General features: G+C 39.1%; 1 protein-coding gene across 4 annotated transcripts in view; it reads right to left on the reverse strand.

Annotated features, from left to right (window-relative positions):
• LOC124149416 (receptor-type tyrosine-protein phosphatase kappa-like) overlaps nucleotides 1-24508 on the reverse strand; it is an 83321-nt gene extending 58813 nt beyond the window's left edge. For all 4 annotated transcript variants that reach the window (XR_007222270.1, XR_007222268.1, XM_048399996.1 and 1 more), the window contains exon 1: nucleotides 24400-24508. Coding sequence is in view for 2 of the 4 variants with exons in the window: in XM_048399996.1 (XP_048255953.1) it covers nucleotides 24400-24469 (70 nt within the window). In the remaining 2 variants the exon portion in view is untranslated. The remainder of the gene's footprint in view (nucleotides 1-24399) is intronic.
• Between the last annotated feature and the right edge of the window lie 2047 nt (nucleotides 24509-26555).

The following is a 26555-nucleotide window of genomic DNA, read 5'->3' on the forward strand; positions in this document are numbered from 1 at the left end:
GCAACAGACAGGGAACTTCTTTCACATTTGTACTTAATTTTCACCAATTTTTTCAAATATATATAAAAAAACAGAATTTTAAAGTCTTTTAATGGCATTTAGAAGTGATGCACAAAAGGAAGTGAATTTATGGATGTCATCTTTTTTATTATGAGGAACACAACGTTTCAGAGTATATACACACTCCTTTATCAGGGGAATAAATGCCATGAAGCAGAGAACATATATATTTTACATGTAAGAACAAGAAAAGTAATAAGATAAGAACAGTGGGAAAATAACATGGGAAGCCAGCAGATAATCATGGGAAGCCAGCAGATAATCATGCTAATTGGTGCTGATACTAGGTGATTAACAACATGAGCATGATGAGCAAATGGAAGCCAACACTTATTGTATTCGACATAATAAGCGCCCAGGCACTCTCAAAATTAGAAATAGGGGACTCTTATTAGAATTATATTTTGGTGGGAAAATACCCACCAAAGTTGAAAGATAAATTTTGTGGTTTATGCTGACAGCCTGAAATGTTTATATACTACAGATATATTTTTCCAGAATTTAATTGCTTATAATTAAGGGTGCATATAACACACGAGTGCATGTTATCAAGAATAAGTAAGACTTTTGTACATTGATCAATCGGAAGGGGTGCTAATTGGGATTGTTCACTAGCCAATATATTAGTAAATATCGCTGTGGGCGCTTATTAGAGCAGGGCGAATACGGTAACCATGTTAACAGTTAATTAGTGCTGATAACGATGGACACATTGGAAGCCAGGAATTATATTTTAATATATAAATTCCAGAAATATAGATGAAACATATCATATTCAACCTAACTTAAAAGGGACAGGTAAACAGGCCTAACTGGCTTGTATAAATACTGCTCCCTCTTACATCATTACATGTGTAGACAAAAACGTTAAGGTAAAGCAGACACAATACAAATTATAGAGTAAGAACACCGCTCATGTTACCAAGACAACAGTCACATGCATATGAGATCAGAGCTACAGATAAGCTGCATATTTGCAAGAGAAAAAACCCCAAAATATTCAAAACCCAATTACTTTCAATTAACATGCCTATAGAACATGATAGAAACGCATTCATTGAATGAAAACCTCAAATTATAAAAACAGCTCGTGTAAATACCCAACATGCCCAATAAAGCTTTTTCAGCAGGCTTACAAAAGAGCTGATTTACTTCCCAAGTCAAGCCAACAGTTATATACATCATATTTTTTTAAATCTTAAAATGTTCACTAATTTTGGAAGAAAAAACAATAGAGTGATGAATAGATGAGTAAAAAAATACTGGTTACCCAAAGAAAAATGTAATAACCAAATTAAAATAGAAACCCTAGAGTAAAAACTCAATTGCTCAAAAAGTTATCTGGAGCCCTGAGTGACTATTATATATTTATACTCAGTGAACAAACCTACAACTACCGTATTCGACGTAATAAGCGCCCAGGGCAATCTCAAAATTAGAAATAGGGGGCTCTTATTAGAATATAATTTTGGTGAAAAAAACCAGAGTTGCAAGATCGTAAATTTCATGGTTTATGCTGACAGCCTCAAATGTTTATATACGACGGATATATTTTTCCAGGATTTAATTGCCCATAATTAAGGGTGCATATAACACACGAGTGCATGTTATACATAAATGAATAAGTCTTGTGTACATTGATCAATCGGAAGGGGTTCTAATTGAGATTGTTCACTAGCCAATATTTTAGCAAATATCGTCGTGCACGTCGAGCGGGGTGCTTATTACGTCGAATACGGTATTTGCTATAACATCATGGACAGACTTATAGAAATATGTCAGAAACCTTAGGAAATGTTCTACATTTGCAAAGTATCACCTTACTCAACAAAGCATCAATTTACATACACGTATGAAGGATAACCATGATACAACATGTACAAGGTTAACGTTACTGCTGAATTAAATAGTAACCATGGTAACTGCACAATAATAAATCTACTACCAATAAGTCGGACACTGCTAAACAGACTCCCGAGATAATCAATCTCACCACAACACACAACTAATCCGAGATTAATGAACGCCAAATGATTCAGAAATATGCAATAACGAAAATGATAAACACAACACGAGCTGACAAGCACTGCGATTGTCATTGACACTGGAACAGAAAATCCTCCCAAGACCCCTGACAAACACTATTGTTAGCATAACATGTTTCATTAAACTGTACAAAGCTGGCAAAACATGTTATTATTTTGGTGTGCAAAGCACCTGCTTTAAATTGTCCGAACACAATCGATCCTTCGCCATGGTCATAATCCTATGCTCAACCAGTTCTCTATCAATAGCCTAAATGACCAGTGAGCAGATAATCATACACTACACAAATCATACAATGATCCCCTCTCCTTATCACAATACACCTGTTTGGTACAAGGTGTATGGACTTGAATGTAGATGAATACCCACACAATGGTGTTGATAAACACACACTAATTCCCTGGCAAGGGTTCAATGTGTTCCAAGCATGGCACAACAAATGACAAGCCTCCTCAATGGGTCACGTCTATACGTGACTGACAGTTTGTGCAGTTACTTCAGGGGTCCGATTCTAATACAAGGGGCTGTGAGAGTGAGCACATCTAATCACAAGAGTTTCCAAGCCACAGAATCAGTCTGAAAGCTGGTACATCTGTGTACATGGTGTAAGACTTGCAAAAGCATCTGAAATGGTAGCAGGCTGACTAGTGTATCATATTACTGTTTATTACTTGCCCGTGAAGAGATCACCCGTTTAATAAACATACACCTTTATTACACATTGTGTAATACCAAAACGCGTGCTTATGTACTCTCGGAACACGTTTCACGAACAAATATTGAAAGCTCTCAACATCCCTTGGCGTATTCAACGACATTGTGTGTGGAGATGATAGATCACTGGGAGGAGCTTATGCACACTCGATGACCCCAGCAACCTTGTTGCTAGGCTGATGTCACATTGCATTGTTTCGCCGATGGATCTTGCAACAAAATTCAACAAATTACGTCATCGGGTATTGTGACGTGATTGTAAACTTTGAGGTGCAAGGCCCCGTTCCACAAGGGGATCGTACTCTAGCGCAACGACAGTCGTTAGTCTAAGTTAAATTATGTGAGTTGTGATAGCCTTAGCACTACGATCATTTTGTGGGACGAACGCCTGAATTCTAAAGGTGGACCATTGTATGATATTAAATTCATACGTTTCAACTTTTGACGTGTTTGAAGTATTATTCTGTTAAACTCAATTGGATTATGCCATGGATGGTGTAGGTGTCAGCCTATTTACACTCAACAGTATAATTCTAAAAACATTATAAATGACAAGTAATAAATAAAATACTAAACTCGCTCTCGTGTAAAACCAATTTTATGAAACTCGTGAATAGTTGTGGTATCTGACTCGCTTTCGCTCGTCAGATACCAGAACTATTCACTCGTTTCATAAAATTGGTATTACACGGGAGCTCGTTTAGTATTCTATATATGTTGTCACATTATTATGGAGCCGTGAACATGGTGAAGATCGGGGTAGAATAGGTCTTCAGCAACCCATGCTTGCAGTAAAAGGCGACTATCCTTGGCGTAAGAGGCGACTTACGGGATCGGGTGGTCAGGCTCGCTGACTTGGTTGATGCGCGTCATCGATCCCAATTGCGTAGTCCGATGCTCATGATGTCAATCAGTTGAATCACTCGATTATTTACAGACCGCTGTCATATAGCTCGAATATTGCTGAGTGTGGCGTTAACAACGAACAAACAAACAAACAAACACATTATTATATGACTGAGTGACTACATATTTATTTTTCTGTGGACATGGGTGCAACAATCTAACCTCATCTCCAGAACCTCGCCTCTAACCTCTAGAATACACTACAACTACAAGATTCTCACTTAGCATATGTATATATATGTATAACCATGATAACTGACTTAGCCTCAAAAAGAGCTTCAAAATATATTGTCTTGATTGTTCATGTGCTGTTTATCATTCACTATCTCCACATTCTCCATGGGACCATATAATTATATATCCTCAAAATGAATCCTAATATATATTTACATCTTCCCAACATGCCCAAGGCAAAGGAGTTAACTGACTATAAAAGTCCAGTTTCCACCCTTGCTGAAGTAGGCTGGTATTTTTGGGCTCGATCGCAGCACCCCCAGTGGCTATTAGGAGTTATGAATATCCCATGAATATCCCTTGTATGTCCCTCTTATTGACCAATCAGATTCCACCTCTCATTTGCTTCAAACAAAATGGCGGCGCCCTGTGAAGACAATCACTTCAATAATCAAGATCTATATTGTAAAATAAAAAGGGTCTTGCTTCGTGAAGTGCATCGAATCACATGAGCATCTTGATTAGAAACATGAAAGGATTTGGGAAATATCTGTTGACGAGTTGACTGTACACATGCTTTACAAATCCTGCAATCGACCAAAATCTGCATGGTAGTTGACAAACTGAATGTCGATTTCGCTATGCGATTTGATTGGACTCATTAGTGAACACCCTTGCCTCAGGAAGATGATATATTTGATACATGCAATTATCTGACTGAAGATTCACTAACCCATGAATTTCCAGTCTTCAATCTAAAGCCATGTTTTTCTAGATTGGAAATCTGTGCCACATCAGCAATCCTACATTGTGACACAAATAGCCAGACTGGTTTGTTTGTATATTGCAGTTGCTATCTCTAGCATGTGTTCCTTTCAAATGCTGCAGTCAGGCCACGAGTGACGAGAGACCATGAGATGTACCCTGACAGGTCCGACCTGACAGACAGACAGATAACAGCCATGGAGCAGCCAGGGGCTATAATTTGTTATGCTTCATAAACTGCTCCGGCTGGACATACTATCTTGGGATTACCTCTGAGCAACATACAGGTGGACCAGAGAGAAGAAATACTTCACATTCTGGTTTTTAAGAATGTAGATTTGATCAAGATTTTGTTACAAATGCAAAGAAAATGAAGATGAAAATTCATGACCAAGACTTTGATTGTTTTCTTATATAATTATTACAGTTACAGAGTACAGATAAACTGCATATTTGCATTAAAAAAAAAAAAAAATATATTCAAAATCCAATTACTTTCAATTAACTTGCGTACAGATGACAAACTCAAATGTATAAAAATAGCATGAGTAAATACCCAATGCAGATTTTTCAGAGCTAATTTACAAAACACAACTACAAGTTTATATCCTTTCCGACTCAAGCCTATATTTAGAACCATTACATACGCTGCTGTAGAGTATGCTACGCGATAGCGCTTCCTCTAATTTTGATTGCACCTACGAGTTTCAATGCAATCCAAATACCACAACACTAATACAGAAATTTTATCCTGCAGTATACAGGGTACTGGCCTACTTGATAGACTGATATACAGTTGAAAAAGGCCTTCTTCTAAAACAAAAACATTTTTTCATATTTTTTGTAAATATCTTAAAATGTGTTCTCATTTTGGGAAAACCCAAATAGAGTGATGAATAGATGAGGGAAAAAATATTGGTTACCCAATGAAAAATGCTGTAACTCAAGTAACTGGTAAGATAGAAACCTTCGAGTAAAAACTGATTTGCTCATAAGGTAATCTGGAGCTCTACAGTTGCATATCTCCACTCTGTCTGTGTGAATGAGTGAGTATGGTTTTACACCGCTTTTAGTAATATTCCAGCAATGTCACAGCGGGGGACACCAGAAATGGGCTTCACAAGAGTGACACTTTAACCATGAGGCTACTTTGTAGTGACTAAGTCAAGATAAATGCTGACACATTATCCTATATCTTCAAACCTGATAAAAATGTTTAAATGTTTAGTACTGGGATGGATATCCACCAGTCCACTAATCAGAGACAGTTTGTGTAATATTAAATTTGTGTTTCATGACTTCTAAAGTGTGTACATAAATATACAGTAGACATGGTAGAGCCCTGGGAGGTTTTTGAGAAATGGGATGCTGTATCCAGGTATCAGACATTCTAGGAAAGGAGGTGAGCAATCTATTTGGGGGGGGGGGGGGGGGAGGAGAACCGGAGGACAATTTATTTATTTTTTCTGCCACTCTGAAACAAATTATTTTAAAAAAAATATCCCAGCACCCACTCCTCCCTCCCAAATATCAACTGGTTGGTCGCTTACCTCTATTCATGCAAGAAATTGCTTCAGGGTAGTTGCATCCTGCATCTATTCTATACCCACAATACTCATCAAGCTCACTCCACACACTCTTTGACCTTTGCAAACACATTCAGCAAACCATAAGCCAGGAACACAATGACTGTCATTGAAGACACTGGTCTTATTACAACAATGCAAAGTCCAACTGTTTCCTCGCATACATCGACTTGAGCTATTCTAAGGCCCACGAGCTGTAAAACCCATCAAAGTATCAAGCACCTATCTCTTATATTTAGCTTGTCCTGCCTGTCATACGTCAAGGCAGTGCACAGCTACGGCTGTGACAACTTCTTCAGCCACTTGTCATAAGACGCTGCTGCTCCCGGCAATGTATTGAATAGGAGTTCTGGTCTGCAATCTCAGTCGGTAATCTGTTCTGACCACAATTTATAGAAGATTGATCACAAAATCAAGTAGATTATCACTGTATAAGTGAAACATGGGAAAATTCCATCGCAGCAATTGCAAACTTGGTAGAGCAGTTTTAGAATAAACCACAATTATTGCTATTTGTTGGGACCATGCACAGTGATTGCTATTTGCATACAATATATAGAGTCTTGAACTGAGACTGGAGAGGTGAACTTGCAGTTTGTTTGATCAATTTCTGGATGACCCATGTTCATTGCTATCCCACACAATTGCTCTGAAGGGACAGAAAGTGGCAGCAAGACAATTAGGGAAATGAGTTGTCGTGAACTCCCAATTAACTTAGTGTTATGTTAATTGTTGTAGGTGTTGGTATCAATCCATCAAGATGTGACAGAGCACACAGACAGCTTCAAGATTTCAGATGCGTATAGTGCACACTACTAAATAATCATTACCTGGGTTAAAACCCTGATCCTGGATGAGACAGGCCCTAATTGGGTCTCATTCCTACATCACAGATATCAAACATCTAAAATGTCTACTTGTATCTTGGTTTGGTCTGTTGTTTAACGCCGCTCTCAGCAATATTTCAGCTATATGGCGGTGGACTGTAAATAATCGAGTCTGGACCAGACAATCCAGTGATTGATATCATGAGCATCGATCCACGCAATTGGGATACGATAACATGCATCAACCAAGTCAGCGAGCCTGACCACCCGATCCCGTTAGTCGCCTTTGACGGCAAGCATGGGTTGCTGAAGACCTATTCTACCCCGGATCTTCACGGGTCTGTCTACTTGTATATATTACAAGTGAAAGTAAATAAATAGTGGATGAAAGTGAGTGAGTGAGTATGATTTTACGCTGCTTTTAGCAATATTCCCGCAACATCATGGCGGGGGCACCAGAAATGGGCTTCACACATTGTACCCATATCAGGAATCAAGCCCAGGTCTTCAGCTTGAATTATTTTGTCTATTACCTTAACAATTTACATGAACACAAATCATTTAAAGAAGAGAAATGGTAGATTGTTAAGTGGTTAAAATAAAGATGGTTTGGGGGAGGGAATCAAATCTGGGTCTTCAGCGTGACACGCAAACGCTTAAACCACTAGGCTACTTCCACCGCCCCATTATAATGATATAGAACAAGAGACAGAGATCTAGACGTTTTTTAGGAGCCTGTTCCACAACGTGATCATTGTGCTACAATTGTTGTTAGTCTATGTTAAACTATGGGAGTAATGACTGTCTGAGCACCAAGATCTCTTTTTGGAGTGAGTGAGTGAGTGAGTGAGTGAGTGAGTGAGTGAGTGAGTGAGTGAGTGAGTGAGTGAGTGAGTTAGTTAGTTTTGGAATAGGGCCAGCAGTATAGAGATGACCATACAACATCCACAACTCAGGACTGGAGTACCAGTACGCCTAACCCTACCTACATCATTGTACATAGTGATGTAGAGACCTAAGGTAAGAATATGTCACATCTGTAACTATAAGTCTGGAAGGTAATTTATTTCATCAACAACCAGACCTGTTCATCATGGGTGGAACGAGCATTCATTGAAACAGCCATCTACATAATGCTACCCCTGCGTCACAGGGCCATATGACACAGTTGAACCAATCAACTCAACTCGAAAGGGTGCACGGGAATCACGCACGCACAAATACAGTGTTAGCGTTGGGCGTCTCAACGTGCGTGATTCCCGTGCACCCTTTCGAGTTGAGTTGATTGGTTCAACTGTGTCTGGTTGTTGATGAAATATAGTGATAGCTAAATAGACAGATTTTTTATTCATGCACCGATTGTCTTTTAATGTAATATCCAGTTATGTATGACTGTTTAATAATCTCATACCAACTTTGACTGGAGTAGGTCCGATAGTTTTTCAGATATTGTAGTAAACGTCGGTACCTTAAATTACCCCTCAGACTATACAATGCTGTTGAGGATAGACTAGGATGCAGTTCAGCTTATGAAAGAAACCTTTACAACCAAAAAGCCTGACCCGTGTGGCAGTTTTATTGCCTGGAATATTGCAATGGATGGTCACACAGTTTATACCTAACCAACTTTACAGCTCTTTGATAAGCAGGAAAAGTGTCCCATGGCCATTTGCACAAGCAGACACACTAACAAAAGCCATGTTCTAGTAATAAACATGGCAGAACTGCCAATGCCGCCTTCTTTGTATCATTATCATGATCTATAGTCAACACTGGGGGGAGATGTCCAAGCAAACTGATGTTATTACCAATAATGCTTCGACCCACATGCAAATAAAACCAACAGTAACTCGCCCTAAGCAGGTAGAGGTACACATTCAGAATGGTGACTTGTTCCTCCGGTGACCTTCTGTCACAACATAGGCTGTACAAATACACACAGAGCACCATCTAGTAACAAGGTGCTGGGAAGGCCAAGCGCGTGGCATGCCATTATCAATGAAGACTTTCTAACAAGCTTGTGGCAAGTGCTCTATACTGTTCAAGGGTCACGGTTAAACAGTGTCCACAGTGGGTCAATATGTACAAGCAACTTCAAAAGCATTCTCTCTCTTGGGACATGTTGGTTGGCTTAGTTTCATAATTTTCTGCACAGCATCTTCTATGCTATCTCAGTCTGTGGCTTTAGCCACTAGTTCAAAGCCCGTGTCAAGTAAGTATTTCTTATTATCATACCTCCATGTCGGAATGATGAGATCTGATTGGTCCATGTGATCTTGATAAAATACTGTGTATCCCGCCTTGGAGGGGAATACATTTCTCAGTGGGAGAATATATCTCTTATACCCCGCCACAAGCAAGTCAGACTGCACGTGGATTTCTGAGAGGCAGAATAAATCCCTTATACCCCACTTCAAAGCAAAAAGCTGCACGCTATTTCCGAGTCAATGGACATTACGTGACAAAGCAAAGCTCACCTCAGCTCAACATGCTCAATCGAACAGCTGTTATCTATCAATTTTGAATTTGTCTGAATTCTTTTACAATGTCATCTTAAAACATGTCGGTAAGATAAATTCATTGTAGCAGGATCATTCGGGGTATAGGGGGTTTTAGGCGTCCCTAAAGACCTATTCTACCCCGGATCTTCACAGGTCGCATTAGGTTTAATACTACAAGCCTCTGACTCGTGGTATAAAACCTAACACAGGACACATAAAACCCCATGTACCCCGAGTGATCCTGCCTCAACTTATACTGTCTTGTGGGATTAGCTTGTTCTTTTCCATACTAAAACTAATATCTGGTGAAAGTAATCCCCAAATACAAACTCAACGGTTTTTTGATGGCTATATGATGGCTATATGATGGCTATATGATGCCGGTCTGTAAATAATCGAGTCTGGACCAGACAATCCAGTGACTGACATCATGAGCATCAATCCACGCAATTAGGATACAATGACATGCATCAACCAAGTCAGCAAGCCTGACCACCCGATCCCGTTAGTCGCCCCTTACAACAAGCATAGTCACCTGATATGAAAAGCTCGGGTTGCTGAAGACCTATTCTAACCCGGATCTTCACTGGTCCTGAATGATTACAACAGATACAAATATGAAGTGCTGTGCTGCAAATTACCCCCCCACCCCCACCCACCCCCACCCACCCCAAAAAAAGAGCCCATCGTTACCACCCGTAATTCCCATACCCATACCCCATGTGCAGGGATGTGAGCAGGTTTTTCCGAAATCTTTTAAACATTTGATTTCCTTTTAAGCAATTTCATGCACTTTAGACAACATTTCCAATGGTCTTCAACCTTGCACACACACTCAATCAAACAAAAGCTCATTATATGTCAAACGTTTTCTCATAACTCTTAATCAATCATACAAACTAATTTTGTCCTCCCCAGAGGTGAACAATTCTTGTTTTCAACTCTGAAGTGCCGACTAAACGTTCTGTAACCATGACAACTGGCCAGTTCATACCTGGTTTAATGGAGTGTATGTGTATATGGAGTGTACCTGCGTGTATCTATTTGTCCAACCAGACATCAGAGCTCCAGATAACATTTTGAGCAATTGAGTTTTTACTCCAGGGTTTCTATTTTAATTGGGTTATTACATTTTTCATCGGTAACCAATACTTTTTCACTCATCTATTCATCACTCTATTGGGTTTTTCACAAAATGTGTGAAATTTTAAGATTTATAAAAAATGAAATAATGTTTTAGATGTAAATAACTGTTCTAAATATATAGGCTTGACTCGGAAAGTAAATTAGGTCGTAATTGAGTTTCGGAAATTAGCTCCTTTGTACGCATGCTGAAAAAGCTTCATTGGGTATTTACACGTGCTATTTTTATAATTTGAATTTTTCATTTAATGCATGTGTTTCTGCACGCAAGTTAATTGAAAGTAATTGGGTTGGAATATTGGGGGGGGGGGGGGGGGTATTTTATGCAGATACGCTTCTTATCTGTAGTTCTGAGACATAAAATCTAGTTCAAGTGTCACACCAAAATGTTGAAACTGTTAGAAGAAGTAGCACCTTCCATCGGCCATCTACACTGCTATCTGTAACAAGTGCTTACATGTTGTCTATGCCATGACTTATTCAGCACTCACTGGCTCCAGAGTGTCTCCTTCAAAGTCAACACAACAATGCCACAGCTCTGTAATCGGATCTTCTCGGCTCATCACAATCAATAACACCTAAGGTTTTTTAAACATTTTTTCACAAAATCCATTTCTGCTAACAGACAAAAATATCCGATACATGTCATCCTTGCTGTGTCACGCAAGCTTCATCTCACAGTTGAGTGGAATCAACGATGCTGGTAAAACATGCAAAGCATTCAGTGAGAGGAGCACACCATTTTAAGCGGTATAAACTAACAGTTTTCGTCCACCAGTCGTAATTATAACAGACCCGTGAAGATCCGTGGTATAATAGATCTTCGGCAACCGATGCTTGCCATGAAAGGCAACTGCCTGTGGTAAGAGGCGAATAACGGGATTGAGTGGTCAGGTTCGTTGACTTGGTTGATGCATGTCATCCTATCCCTATTGCGTGGATGTTGCTCATAATGTCAATCACTTGATTGTCTGGTCCAGACTTAATTATTTAGAGCTGTCATATAGCATTGATATAGCTGGAATATTGCTGAGTGCAGTTTTAACAACAAAAACAACAAAACTATAACTAACGTACTTGACGTAATAAGCGCCCAGGGCGATCTCAAAATTAGAAATAGGGGGCTCTTATTGGAATATTATTTTGGTGAAAAAAAAAGAGAGTTGAAAGTTCGTAAATTTCGTGGTTTATGCTGACAACCTGAAATGTTTATATACAACATATATATTTTTCCAGGATTTAATTGCCCATAATTAAGGGTTCATATAACACACGAGTGCGTATTATACACGAATAAATACGTCTTGTGTACATTGATCGGAAGGGGTGCTAATTGAGATTGTTCACTAGCCAATATATAAGCAAATATCGCTGTGGGCGCTTATTACATCGAATACGGTATAACATATAGCAAAACCATTAATAATGGCAAATTTCTACTAGTCCTTATGATACCATAACTATTGGGCAGTTTGGAAAGGACTACAGGACGAGTGCCAATTTCTAACGCTGATCATGGTTCCTGAAAACCAGGACTGTTACTGAATACCAAACAATACCCCAACATGTACCTTATTGATTTATGCTAAGAAAAGTAGAAATTATTCATTATTTTTCAGCCTGGGTGGTTTCAGCCCACATGGATCAGACACACCATTGAGTTTCTACTTCCCCCTATGGGTCATTGTTTCCAGTTCTGTCAGCCCTATTGACATCAGTGTGTTAATAAACGGCCTCAATAATGTGTCTCTCAGTCGACCGACCAGGAGGTTGCTGTAACAATAGGTGTTAAAAGGAAAGGAAGTAGACTATGTGTTTGTGGGGAGCTATTGACTAACTGCCTCAATAAATCAGGGCCAGTCGCCCCGTTGCAGACAGCGGCCTCTATGTCCCATGCTGCAGTCAGACACACATTTCCAAGCAGGACGGTAATGTTCACATTCAAGCGTGTTCACGAGGGTGGCTTCATGGGGTGTATTGTTGACAGTCAAACGTCCGAATCTAAACATGATTAAAACGAGATAACATTCCACAGAGTCAATGGCAGACAAATCATTGTATGTTATCTGATGAGAATTTAACATTCTGTATAAATTAAAAGCATTGACTTGTGTATTCTCTTTTAATCCAGGGCAAATGTCATTTCAAAGTTTAAATACCAAATAATAATGTGAGTGAGTATGGTTTGACGCCGCTTTTGGCAATATTCCAGCAATATCACTGCTGGGGACACCAGAAATGGGCTTCACACATTGTACCCATGTGGAAAATTGAAATCTGGTCTTCGGGGTGTCAAGCAAACACTTTAACCACGAGGCCACCCCACCCGCCCCCACAAATAAAAGATATTTGTATGGATATTTTCAGACAAAGTATTGAATTTGATACAGATTCCCATTTATCTGCATAGCCAGGGGACATTTTGTGTTGATAAATGATCAGTTCTTTTCAATAACAATAAGCAACCAGTTGAATGACACTGTAACTTTGATGACAGATAATTGTCAAAGGTCCTTATGTCTGGAGGAGGGTCAACAAGGTCAAAGTCAGTATATTTAACAGTCCAATCATGCTAATAGTAATAGACAAGTAATAGTCATATAACCATGATAACGGCATCTCCAGGTTCTTAGGAATACCGTATTCGGCATAATAAGCGCCCAGGACACTCTCAAAATTAGAAATAGGGGGGCTCTCATTAGAATATTATTTTGGTGAAAAAAGACAGAATTGAAAGATAAATTTCATGGTTTATGCTGACAGCCTGAAATGTTTATGTACGACAGATATATTTTTCCAGTATTTAATTGCCCGTAATTAAGGGTGCATATAATGCATGAGTGCGTATTATACGTGAATAAATAAGTCTTGTGTACATTAATCAATCGGACATGTGTCGGAAGGGGTGCTAATTGAGATTGTTCACTAGCCAATATATAAGCAAATATCGCCGTGGGCGCTTATTAGAGTGGGGCGCTTTTAAGGTTGAATACGGTAATAATGAATTGATATTGACTATTGAGTGAAAAGCAGTTAACTTAACAAACTCAAAAGGTGATCCACCCACTCAATAAATCACTACCAAGTAGACTTGCCTTCACAAGAGAATTTCTCAGACCACGTTGAGGTTCTACTGCACTAATTTGACTAAAGCAGTAACAGTTGTCCCTGGGTCATTTCCATAGAGGCCTTTGTGTGTGTGTGTGGGGGGGGGGGGGGGGGGGGGGTAAGAGTGATTTAACGCCACACTCAGCAATTTTCCTGCTATATGACGGTGGTCTGTAAATAATTGAGTCTTGACCAGGCAATCGAGTGATTGACACCATGAGCATCGATCTACGCAATCGGGATACGATGACATGCATCAACCAAGTCAGCGAGCCTGATCACCCGATCCCGTTAGTTGCCTCTTACGACAAGCATAGTTGTCGGATACGGCAAGCATGGGATGCTGAAGACCTATTCTACCCCAGATCTTCACCACTGCCCCTGAATGATTACAACAGATACATGTGGTGTTGTGCTGCAAATTACCCCTCCCTGATTTCAGATATATCTAGGTTCCAAGCCCATTGTTTGCACCCATAAGAATGACACCATCACTGCTCATAATCAGGATAGTGGCTTTCCGAATGTAAATATGCAGGAACAATATCAAAGTTCTATGCAGACCTATTCTACCCCGGGTCTTCACCGGTCCTGAATGATTACAACAGATACATACATGAGGTGTTGTGCTGCAAATTACCCCTCCCTGATTTCAGATATATCTAGGTTCCAAGCCCATTGTTTGCACCCGTAAGAATGACGAGACCCATACCCCACCACTGTTCATAATCAGGATAGTGCCTTTCCGAATGTAAATATGCAGGAACAATATAAAAGTTCTATGCAGACCTAGTCTACCCTGGAGCACCACTCAGTAGTCTAGGGCTAGCGTACTGGCACGGATTTCAAAGGCTTTAAGCATCCAATGATCACATAAACTTGAATCAAATATCACAAACTCGAACAGCTAACTGCATCAAACCAGATTAAAACCTCTACTACATGGTCCCTACCTCTAATCATGCTAATGGGTAAAGAATTTTCTTTGGGTTAATTTCTTCTCCAGCAATGATGGCACCAGTGAAGCAATCACAGCACTCACAATTAGTGAGATTGAATTCATCCAGGAACAGAACATCAAACGGTTTAGTATTCAAACTACCCATCACGATTACCTGTGATAAAAATTGGCCATCATCAAAAGACATATTAACATATAAATGTGTCAGATGCCAAAACAGCGTCTTGGAGATTGACAGGTCAGCTCAACATGCTCAATGACCAAACATATTCCCTTAATTGTCCTCCTCTGCTATGATACTGATAGGAGCCTCTGTTATCAATCGATTAGCTATTTGCCTGATACAGCTCCTTGAAACGCAGGAATCACAAGAATGCACGCTTTGTCTATTGTGTGTTTACAGTGCCCTGTGAATGTGGCAGTGTTATCAGTGGTGGGCTCTCCAGGAAATGAACACAGATAGTGTTACTCAGTGGGTAAAGTTAGAGATACGGAAGGTACTAGATACCAGGACAGCTTCTAAGATGACTAATAGCAGAGAGATCCAGTTCAACATCCTCTGCAAGATTCCCCAGGAAGAGCTATCAATGAATCCTTTCTCATACACATATTTACCAGTGTTTAAAGGATCCTTGTCATAACAGGTCTAGGAGGTCCTTAGATTCAAAGAACCCAGTTCTCTATAATTTCGTATTCTGCTCAGCTACATGTCTGTTTGTGTTGCTTGAAATTAGACGTTTTAAACATGCATTAGTCACAAGCAACATGTACAACATGGAGACTGGTTCAGACTAGCTGTCCCCATCATAATACTGAAGACACAACCAAGTCCACATGGCCCATAACTAAATCTTTTGCCAAAAACGTGAATGAGTATGGTTTTGTGCCGCTTTTAGTAATATTCCAGCAATATCACGACAGGGACACCAGAAATATGCTTCACATTGTACCAATGTCGGAAATCGAACCTGGGGTTTCGGCTTGATCATGTGTTGATGGGCTAACGCTTTAAACACTAGGCTACCAGACCACCCTGCCAAAAATGTGACAAACCCCACCGTCGTCAATGCCATGCATACATGATCAAAATGTTATTTTATTACCATAGTTTTTGCTCTGGTAAAAAAGTATGCATAGTTAACTCTTTAACTGCAATAATCATGATAATAAAAATATGAGTTTTAGTCCGATGTGAGAACTTGGGCAAGTGAGTCATCACCAGTGAGGATGATGGCTGAAGGATCAGAAACCTAGCATCAGGTGACCCATATTATTAATTAGTATTTCCCTTGGCAATATGAACATGATGAACATGATGAAGCACTAATGCTGACCAGGCAAAATATTAATACTCTTGATGTACATACTATATTTACAGGGTTTCCGATCACCTCCTCAGGCCTCCTAATGTGGGACAATCCCTGGTTGTCTTCCGTGATATACATTGGTGATATACACTGGTGATATACATTGTGATATACATGATGCATTTAGAAGTTGGTACGAAGAAGGAAATAATTCTACAGAAATACAACTTTATAGCAATGAATACAACATTTTGGTGTAGATACCAACACCATTATCAAGCAAGTGATCTTCACTGCACCTAGTGATCTTCACTGCACCAAAACATCGCATTCATTGTAATAAAGTTGTTGTATATCCATAGATTTGGTTGGTTTGTTGTTTAACGCTGCACTCAGCAATATTCCAGCTATATGACAGTGGTCTGTCAATAATCAAGTCTGGACCAGACAATCCAGTGATTACAGGGTTAGAAACTAACAGTTTTTGTCCACTTGTCCTTATAATGATAACATATAGCAAAACCCTTAAAAAGGGCCAATTTCTACTAGTCCTTCGGATACCTTTACTATTGGGCAGTTTGGTAAGGACTATAGGACTAGTGCCAATTTCTAACGTGGGATTAATATCATGAGCATCGATCCACGCACTTGGGATAGATGACATGTATCAACCGAGTCAGACCACCCGATCCCAGTATATCCATAGAACTATCTCACATGTTCGATATATGTGATATATGAAGAATGTCCTATCACAACTTCATAAAATCATGAAAACGACCTCATGCCATTTTTGTTTTGCAAAATCATTGCATTTACCACAGAAAGATATTTCCATTCATTGCAAAAAACAACATTTACAAATGCATATTTGCAGTACACAAATGTTTGTGATAGTCAACTCCCTGACATTCGATGTTTAATAATACAAAGACAATATTTTTGCGAATTCCTTTCATCATTGTCTATAAATGTGCACCACCTACATCAACACGATAAGCTAATGACAAAACGCCCAGATAAGCATGTTCTATGTTATGGATGCAGGCCTATAGAAACAACCCTGACAGACAGCTGTTTACTTAGATAGACCACAGAGGCAGCCACAGCCATATTCTGGTGGAAGTGATACACACTTACCACAGGGGTGTTCACATCCTCATGTTAACTGCCACCCTTCAGGGACACACAGAAAATGCTATTAAGTTGCCACCACTGGGTTGTGATAGTTATGTTTCCTCATCCCTGGGAGGAGATAGGGGCTGTGAGAATACCCTTAACACAATGAAGTCAGACATGACTGGTTTGTGTTAACACGTAGTTAAGCTGGTGTTAGAAATGCGACCATCATAACATGAACATATGTTGGAAGTAACATTTTTTTGGAAATGTTTGTTTGTTTGTTGTTTAACAAAGCACTCAGCAATATTCCAGCCATATGACCGCAGTCTGTAAATAGTCAAGACTGGACCACACAATCCAGTGATTGATATTATGGGCTTGATCCACATTTAGGACCAATGACATGCGTCAACCAAGTCTGACCAGCCACTCCTGTTAGTCCTTTTAACACTAACGTTACAACGATGATAACAATGACCCCATGATTTCCATGCTTAGTTTTGGATCCAGTTGTTGGATCCATTTGTGAAATTCACTTTCGACGAGTTAATCATTTATAGAACATAAAAAGTACTCCTCTGTTCCCATGGTGCTCTTCCCACTGCTCAAACCCTACCTCATCAGTAATTGGACAATGAATAAGTAATTATAATTCTACTTCAGAGCAAACAGTCATTAGTGGAACATACAAAAGTAGAATCTATTGTCACACGACCTGGAAAATGTTCCCCATGTTCAAGGGGTTCTCCAAGTTAGTGGAACTTTCTTATTTGGATCATTTGCCCATATATATCTACATATCAATATTCAGGTAGTGGACAATTTTGAGGAGTGCAAAACAGTCATTTTCCTGTCAATCCGTACCTCATCAATAATTTGATAATGTCTTAGTAATCATGGTAGCTCTAATACTCAGACATTGACAAAATAGAGTAATCAAATCTTTTTTCTGAGGCACTGTCATTTTTCTGATTTACAGACAGCTGAGCATGCTGATGCCTTATTTGATCAAATTCCACCATCAGTTAAACAGTCATGGCAGAACATACATCAAACCCAAATCATATTTCACTGTGAATGATCACAGTGGTGTCATTAAACATTAAAGTTTGTCATCAGCAAGATTTATACTCTGCTCTCTAGAACTCAATAATGACCATGAATACCACAAGACTAAGAACCATACTTTCAGGATAATACTATTCAAGCTCATTTAACATGTATCATGTATACGTGGTATAAGCAGATAAGAGTGAATAAATTTCAAAATAAAAAACGTATTCATAATCTATCATCCACCAAGGAAGGTGCTGTCCGATCATTGCCAGAATCAAACACAACAAGCCATTGAATTTACAGCAGGACCAAAATTCTAAAATCAAATTTATCATTGGAGAGAGAGAGAGAGGAGGGGCTGCTTTTTTTCAAAGATTTCTAAATCATTTTAAGATCATTAATTCACTATCAGTCATAAATATTCTTAACAAACATACCAAACCTTCTTACTTCTAGTGCCAGAGATCCAAAAATACAAATTGCAGAAGATGTGTTGGACATATTGCAATAAATACCACAGTGAACACCATGATCAAGTCTTCATGTTCTTCCAACTTCTAAATGCCTATCAAAGTTTTGATACGAAGTGAGTATCATGACTATATTGCAATACATATTGAAACAACAAGAAATGATCTGGTCAAATGGGCGGGACAGCATAACAGTTACTAGTAGGTTAGTTGGCATCTCAATTTCAGTATCGCAATTTTGCACAAATGAGGCAAGGTCATAATTCATATTGCAGTCAGTGGTATTCGGTAAGGGGCCAAATACAAAAGCTTAAAATTTAACTCTAATGAAACTTGTTTATATATATCTGATCAGCGGTAGAAACTAACATTTTTTGTCCACTAGTCCTTATAATGATAACATATAGCAAAACCCTTCAAAATGGCAAGTTTCTACTAGTCCTTATGATACCTTAACTATTGGGCAGTTTGGCAAGGACTACAGGACTAGTGCCAATTTCTAATGCTGCTGATTATCAATGTGCTATTTTATCCTTATTTTAGCAAACTTCTATCAACAACACACTAATCCTGAATTTCAGAGAGTCAGGGGACCCCAGTCATAACCATGATAACTCAAAGTTAAAAATGTAGATTTAACTAGATTTAAATACCAAATTACCACACCTCTCTTTATCATGTTTTTTTGGAACACTGACTGTGAGTGACAAATTATTTTGCAATTAACAAGTGTACACTGATGATTATCATGATTATCTCACAAATAAATACAAATAAAATCAACATTTTATCAACATGATGAAAGGTCAACCTCATAAAATGCTTTCCAAATAATGTCTACCCTGAAAATACTGCATACCAGCCTGTAACTTTAGCCATTAGTCTGCGCCAGATTAGTAAACTTGTCTTTTGAATTAGTATTAATCTTGGCTAAAATAGTTGCTATTAGGTCGAAATAATGCTGATACAACATTAAATGTTAACTCACTCGGGTGTACAACAACATTAAATGTTAACTCACTCGGGTGTACAGAGTAGAAAGATGGCAAATATTTATCACGTAAATGTTTGTAAGCTTGACATACCAGGAGAAAGTGAAACTCATCTTCAATTAAATTTGTGTTACACAATGTGCATATTCTGTCTCTTCTATCAGTGTGATTATATCTACCAGTCTCTATATATACAGGTTGTGAGAGGAACATCTAAATCGTGCTAGTGCAATTCTAATTTTTTTAAACTCAAGTTTACAGAGGTACGCCTCAATTTCAATATTACTTTTCATGATTCTATAATATAAACATTTATTTGATTTGGACATTAATTCTAGCCATTTCTGCAAATACATATCCTTTAGTCTCTGGGTGCAGGACATTAAAAAGAGCTGTTCTGATTCTACATACTGATTATACCACACATAATTAAAATAAATTATGTCAAGAGACAGGTTCAAGCTGGTTGACTCAAAGGTTTTGGCACAGACCCCTCCATTTTTAGAAAATTCAGTGTTTCAAGTCACCTTCAAAAGCCATGGGCCCTACCCAGCTTTGGTCATGATGGTAATATATTTCCTTTTCTCACAGAGTAACATCTGCCTCTAGGGGGTGTCATAGGACAAAGGACAGGCCTGTGAATCACTGACACCATAGTTTTTAACAGCCTGCCGGATGATCCGCTGTTAGTCTCAGTACTTGCTTGCTGTAATCATTGATCTCAGACAATGTCTCTTCCTATGAGTCATCCTGCATGTACCATGTGGACAAAATATCCATTTATGGAACGAAACATCAATTGATCAAAAGTTTCTTCCTTACTGTTTCGTTTAATCTTTACAATACAAATAATAGTTTCTGTGTTTGTCCACCCATGCAAGAAATATAAGGTATTTATTTACCACAGCTGGTCATTTGATAGCTCAAATGATGCAGTTGCCTAACGACAAGACCACGGAGATTTGCATCAGTTGACAGACACCTCCAGGAGAGGAGGAAGCGTTCAACCGGAACAGCATGAGCTCTTTGTCATAGAATGAATGACAATTAATACTTAATTAACTGTAAAAATTGACATGCCAAAAATGGAAACAGCGGATAGATGTCTCCTAAATGGGCTCTGACTCATGAGCTCTCAATCTGAGAAAGGAAATTTGAAACAGTGGGATGTCCTTCAGCAATCGCCATATAAAGGGATTGTGGAGTTACAATAATAATAAACATAATAAAAATAAGTGTGTTTGTACCATGCTATACAAATATACCAACAAAGCTACTGCATTTAGATTATGGACAGAACTATTACAGCTACTATTTTCTGAACAGAAAGGTCTTTAGCTAGCTCTTGAAAGAGTCCTGGGAAGTAGATAGTGAGTGAGACTGTTTTAACGCTGCTCTCAGCAATATTCCATCAATACCAGGGCGACGGACACCAGAAATGGGCTCCACGCATTGTGGTGAGGGAGTGAGTGAGTATGGTTTTACGCCGTTTTAGCAATATTCCAGCAATATCACGGCAGGGGACACCAGAAATGGGCTTCACACATTGTACCCATGTCGGGAATCGAACCCGGGGCTTCAGCGTGACGAGCGAACGCTTTAACCACTGGGCTACCCCCCCCCCCCACACACACACATTGTAACCAAGTGGGGAATCGAACCCAGGTCTTCGGTATGCCAACTGAACACTTTAACCACTAGGCTACCCCAGCCCTCCCGGCAATAGATAGTCTCAGGTTGAGTGTGAACAGAAGCTTTATCTGTTTGATTAAAAACATAAACTAAGTTATTGCAGATATTTATAAGTTGCAAGACATTTTAAGAAATTAGGGTCTTGAGGCTTTATTGTTATATATTTGCTATAGTATCTTATAGGCCAAGCTACTGGTCTATGGGCTCCAAAACCTATTTTTTTCCCCTTACATGCATTTTGAAGTACTGATTGTCACACTATGACCTTCCAGGATTTTGATGACTTGAAGGGACATTATAGTGCAGTTGGGTTCCCAATTTGTAGACAAGGGCAAGACGAAATTAGTCACTTGTTTCAAACTAAGAACGACATTGTCTCTGTGTAATTAACTGATCATGCTGATAGGTTTATACTCATCATAAAATTAGATTTTCATACAACCAAGTGCTCCGTGGTCTAGTGGTAGAGCGTCCACCCGGAGAGCGGAAGGTCCGGGGTTTGATCCTCGGCCGCGCCATACCAAAAGACGTTAAAAGATGGTACTTGTTGTTACCCTGTCTGGCACTCGGCATTAAGGGGCTAAAACAAGGACTGGTCGGCTCGGAGTCAGTATACTGTGTCTGAGTGGGGTATTCATGTTAAACTGCGGCATGGTATCTCAGTGAGCTAGCACTATAAATCGGCATCAGTCCTGGCTAGTACAAGCAGCCACCCACGCATGCATGCACCAAGTGGGTTACAAAACATGGCAGGACTTCATATTGGCCCGAGTCTAGCAGCACTACCCCCTTAACGTGCTTGAGCATAGAATTCACACAAAGAGATATGTACAGACAGTAAATGATCTCAATGCCGGAAATGGCTCCACCCTGTTTTTGTGCTACTAAATGGAGGCATATCATTGCATATGGACAAGACAACTACTCAGATGTAAACTAACATTCTATACTACTGTGAGTAATAACATTAACTTGTGTCAATGACACCATCATAGCAACAAAATGCCCCGATAATTATATCATAAACTGCTGTCCATTAAATCTGAAGTAACACCAGCATCTGTATGAGTGATCTATTAGCCATTCCAGACCTATCCTGCAGCCAGATGTCTACATTCTGGGAAACCTTCCTGTCTAATTTGTGTCTGACAAGGCAACATCCCAAGGGACGGATACACAGGATATGAAGGCAGCAATATGATACAACATCTTTTTCTATGCCATTTCTACATCTAATCACACAAGCTAAAGTATAAGGGTGTTCAGAGAGCTTTTCACATCGGTTCAAAGACATATCTGTAAATCATGGTAAATGGGTATACGAAGCAAGCTAAGTGTATGACTCACTTATCACTGCTTATCATGGTTATGTCAGCTCATTCACAGACTCATAAACTTGATAATGGTAATAATGACGGATAACAACAGATATAAATGATAATTCTGACAGCACAATCAAATTTTACAGTGTCCATATATCATGGTTCAGCTACGTTGGTATTCCAATTTCATTTCTTTCCAGTCATGTGTCAGTCCTCATTTTACTTCTCCTAGGGCTACAATAACCATGATAACATTGAGAGTCATGTTCTACATTTTATACATCACAGTATCTAGCAAAGATTGATAAAGGGTAAAAATATGATTTATTTGACCAAGATATAGCATCAAGACATACAAGAAATACATTGGGTTACCTGGAGAAGGTTACGACCCAGATAAACCTTTTTCTATACTACTCCAGGTAATCCTTTAGGTTTTTTGTAGTGTATAAATACTTAAAAAGAGTTTTAAAATTTATACTTTATTATATTTCCTGATTTGAAACATGCTAAATGCTGGCTACAATAAGAGCCATCATGATGGAAGTAATGCCACTGCAGAACTCACAGCTTGAAATAACAAAACTGGAACTTGTGGAAATTTGATAATCCTTTCACTTTTTATTACCTGTGATTAATGAAGCCTGCACAAAAACTTTTGAGTCTTCTTGCACGAACTTGGCTCTTAGCATAATTTGCAGTACCTTTTATGGTATTATATGGAACTGAGCTTACTAGACCAAAATAATGTTACTAGACTCAGGTATCGGACTAGTGACTGTTTAGTACAAAAGTAACACAAGAAATTTGGAACTATGCAAATTGATCATTTTCGGGTAATTGGTGGCAATATTTGCATTAAATATGCTAAATACTAAGATTGAATGTTATGCAATCATTCAAGCTCAACATGCTATAAAAGATATTCTCTACAACTATAGTCTGTATAAGCCTGAATATAATAACATAATATTTTGTAGCAATTTTTTTTAAACAAAATAAAAGTAATAACAGTTGTCAAACAATATGCAATATTATAATCTGATTGTCAAAACACAGGAATGAAGGCTGGTGACGTCGAAATGTGATGAAGAATTCTAAACTGCATAACAGTAGATCATGGCGATTTACTAAATAATTTAAGTATCAATTTATATAACTATAGGTTTCCTGTCCAGCAATCCTTTATCTATTAACGTGTAACAATGTAATCAAATCACATGATCTGGCGAAAAGAGAACAAACAGAAAATAGCATGTTCACAGCTGAGTTGGTTTAGTGCCTTGGAAGTTTGAAAATATAACTCGCATACATTGAGCACTTGAGGCTAAGAATATCTTACCTAACACTGATCTACTGCCCCTCTCATACCGGCTTTTTGTAATATATCCCTCGCATTCCATGTGCAAAATACGTCATATTCAGTAAGCAGCATACCCTGTACACCTGGACTAGAATCTAAATCAGATACAACCTTAGCCGACAATGACACAAACTCCCCATGTCGCGAACTTCCGACAAACAGATTTATAAACAAGGTGTCAACTAGAAGCCAATGCTTCTTTTCTCAGCTCGTGGCAGCAACTCGGGGGAAACAAATATTTGCATTGACAAACGAATAATTCATCCGTCGACTATAAGACTTACCTCTTCCAGAATAGGTAAAATCCACACATAATGACAGGAAAATCACTACCAGTATCAAAGTGTGCGCCATGGTGCTTCGGCCATTTTCCTATGCTGTCCTCATGTCGCCCCCTATCGGATGAATCGTGAACTAAGTAGCCGGGAGTGCCGATCTTTTGCGGTCTCATGGATGCGCGCTGTGTGTCATTCATGGACTCTCTACATCTGAATATAATGTCATTTTTGTAGCATTACATACAGTATCGTTTTTCTTTTGTTTTACGTTACAAACACATCTAACATAATGCAAAAAAACACGTTGCTATTTTTAATTTATGCACATTATGACATATCCCGCCGTCATGTTTAAATATTGCTGAGTGTGGCGTTAACAACAAAAATACACACATAGGTCTATACACATATCAGAAATATGAAAATGTGGAGGTTATGGCACTTTTGCCGCTTCATCCATTAAAACTATTCACCAGTCTTATTTATTCTTTCTGTCTGAGGTATGGCACAAAAGCAAATGAACCAATGCATTATTTTTTTTAAATTATGACGACTTACTCACTAAGGGACCCGACACTAATATTGGATCGGTCTTGGAGCCAGGATATTTTTTCGGTCATTGTTAACCCGACTATTCTACCCCGGATCTTTACGGGTTGCGTTGCATACACACCTGAGAATGTCCTTTTACACCTAGCATTACTTGAAGGAAAATGAATATTCTCATTCGTGTGTATGTGTGCGTGGGTGTATGTTCGTATGTGTGCGTGCGTGCGTGCGTGCGTGCGTGTGTGTATCGAAAACAGCAGTGGAACTCAACGTAGTGAAATTATGCCATAAAGTGAAATGCTGCCTGATTGTTGATGGATATAGATGTTAAAAGTGTACACTTAACGATTAACTTCTAAGTAATCTTTCAGTGTTATTTAGAAGTTGGTGTGATGAAGTAAGATTAGTTCTATGGATGAACAAATAATTGTAATAAAGAAGTTGTTCATCCATATAACTCGTCTTACTTCACTTAACAATTAAGCGTTCATTAGTGTAACAATTCCCTAAGTACAAATATTTTGATGTGCATAGTGTAAATACACACACCTCGTGGCCTGCGTGTTTATTCATCAAGGTCCTGTGTAAACGTCGCAGCATTGGTCAGGGGTGAGACAAAGGTTGAATGTTTATTGTATGGAACAAAGCTGGTCGTGTATATACCATAAAGTACACCAACACACACCACATGGAGGTGAAGATGGTCATTTAATCCTGTACTTTAGATCGCGTGCGAAATCGGACCCACCGGAAGCGATCGTTAAATCGACAACAATCACCCTCTTCCAAAATCATTCGTGACCAACTCCATTCGTCACCGCTCGCATGTTTCCGTAGTCTACATTCGGCTTGTCACGGAATGGGACGAGTTGGTCACGAATCGTTGTGTTGATCAGTGGGTCAAATAATCAGGTTTCGCTGACAGGTCAAGTACCACATGAAAATACAAGTTGGGTTTTGACCATTTGAGAACAATTCAAAGCGATACGCATGTTTAGTATAATCAATCTAGAGTCTCCCCTAGCCATATATCTATATAGGCAATCAGTCACAAGAGACCCGTGAAGATTCCGGGATAGAATAGGTCTTCAGCAACCCATGCTTGCCGTAAAAGGTGACTATGCTTTTCGTAAAATGCGACTAACGGGATCGGGTGGTCAGGCTCGCTGACTTGGTTGATGCATGTCATCAATCCCAACTGCGTGGATTGATGCTCATGATATTAATCACTGGATTGTCTGGTCCCGACTCGATTATTTACAGACCGCCGTCATATAGCTGGAATATTGCTGAGTGCGGCGTTAAACAACAAACCAATCAACAAGTAACAAGATATATCTCAGCTGACTCTGAAGGGGGATCCCCACCCATGCAAAAACGTGTACTATATATGATATATCCACACACAGACTCCATTGTGTCCGTGAAGATCCGGGTTAAAATAGGTCTTCAGCAACCCATGCTTGTCGTAAGAGGCGACCAATGGGATCGGGTGGTCTGGTTCGCTGACTTGGTGGATGCATGTCATCGTATCCCAGTAGCGTAGATCGGTGCTTATGATGTCAATCACTTCATTGTCTGGTCCATACTCGATTATTTACAGACTTGATTGA

Source organism: Haliotis rufescens, unplaced genomic scaffold, assembly GCF_023055435.1.
Source record: "Haliotis rufescens isolate VD_foot unplaced genomic scaffold, xgHalRufe1.0.p SCAF_2, whole genome shotgun sequence".
Classification (NCBI taxonomy): Eukaryota; Metazoa; Mollusca; class Gastropoda; order Lepetellida; family Haliotidae; genus Haliotis; species Haliotis rufescens.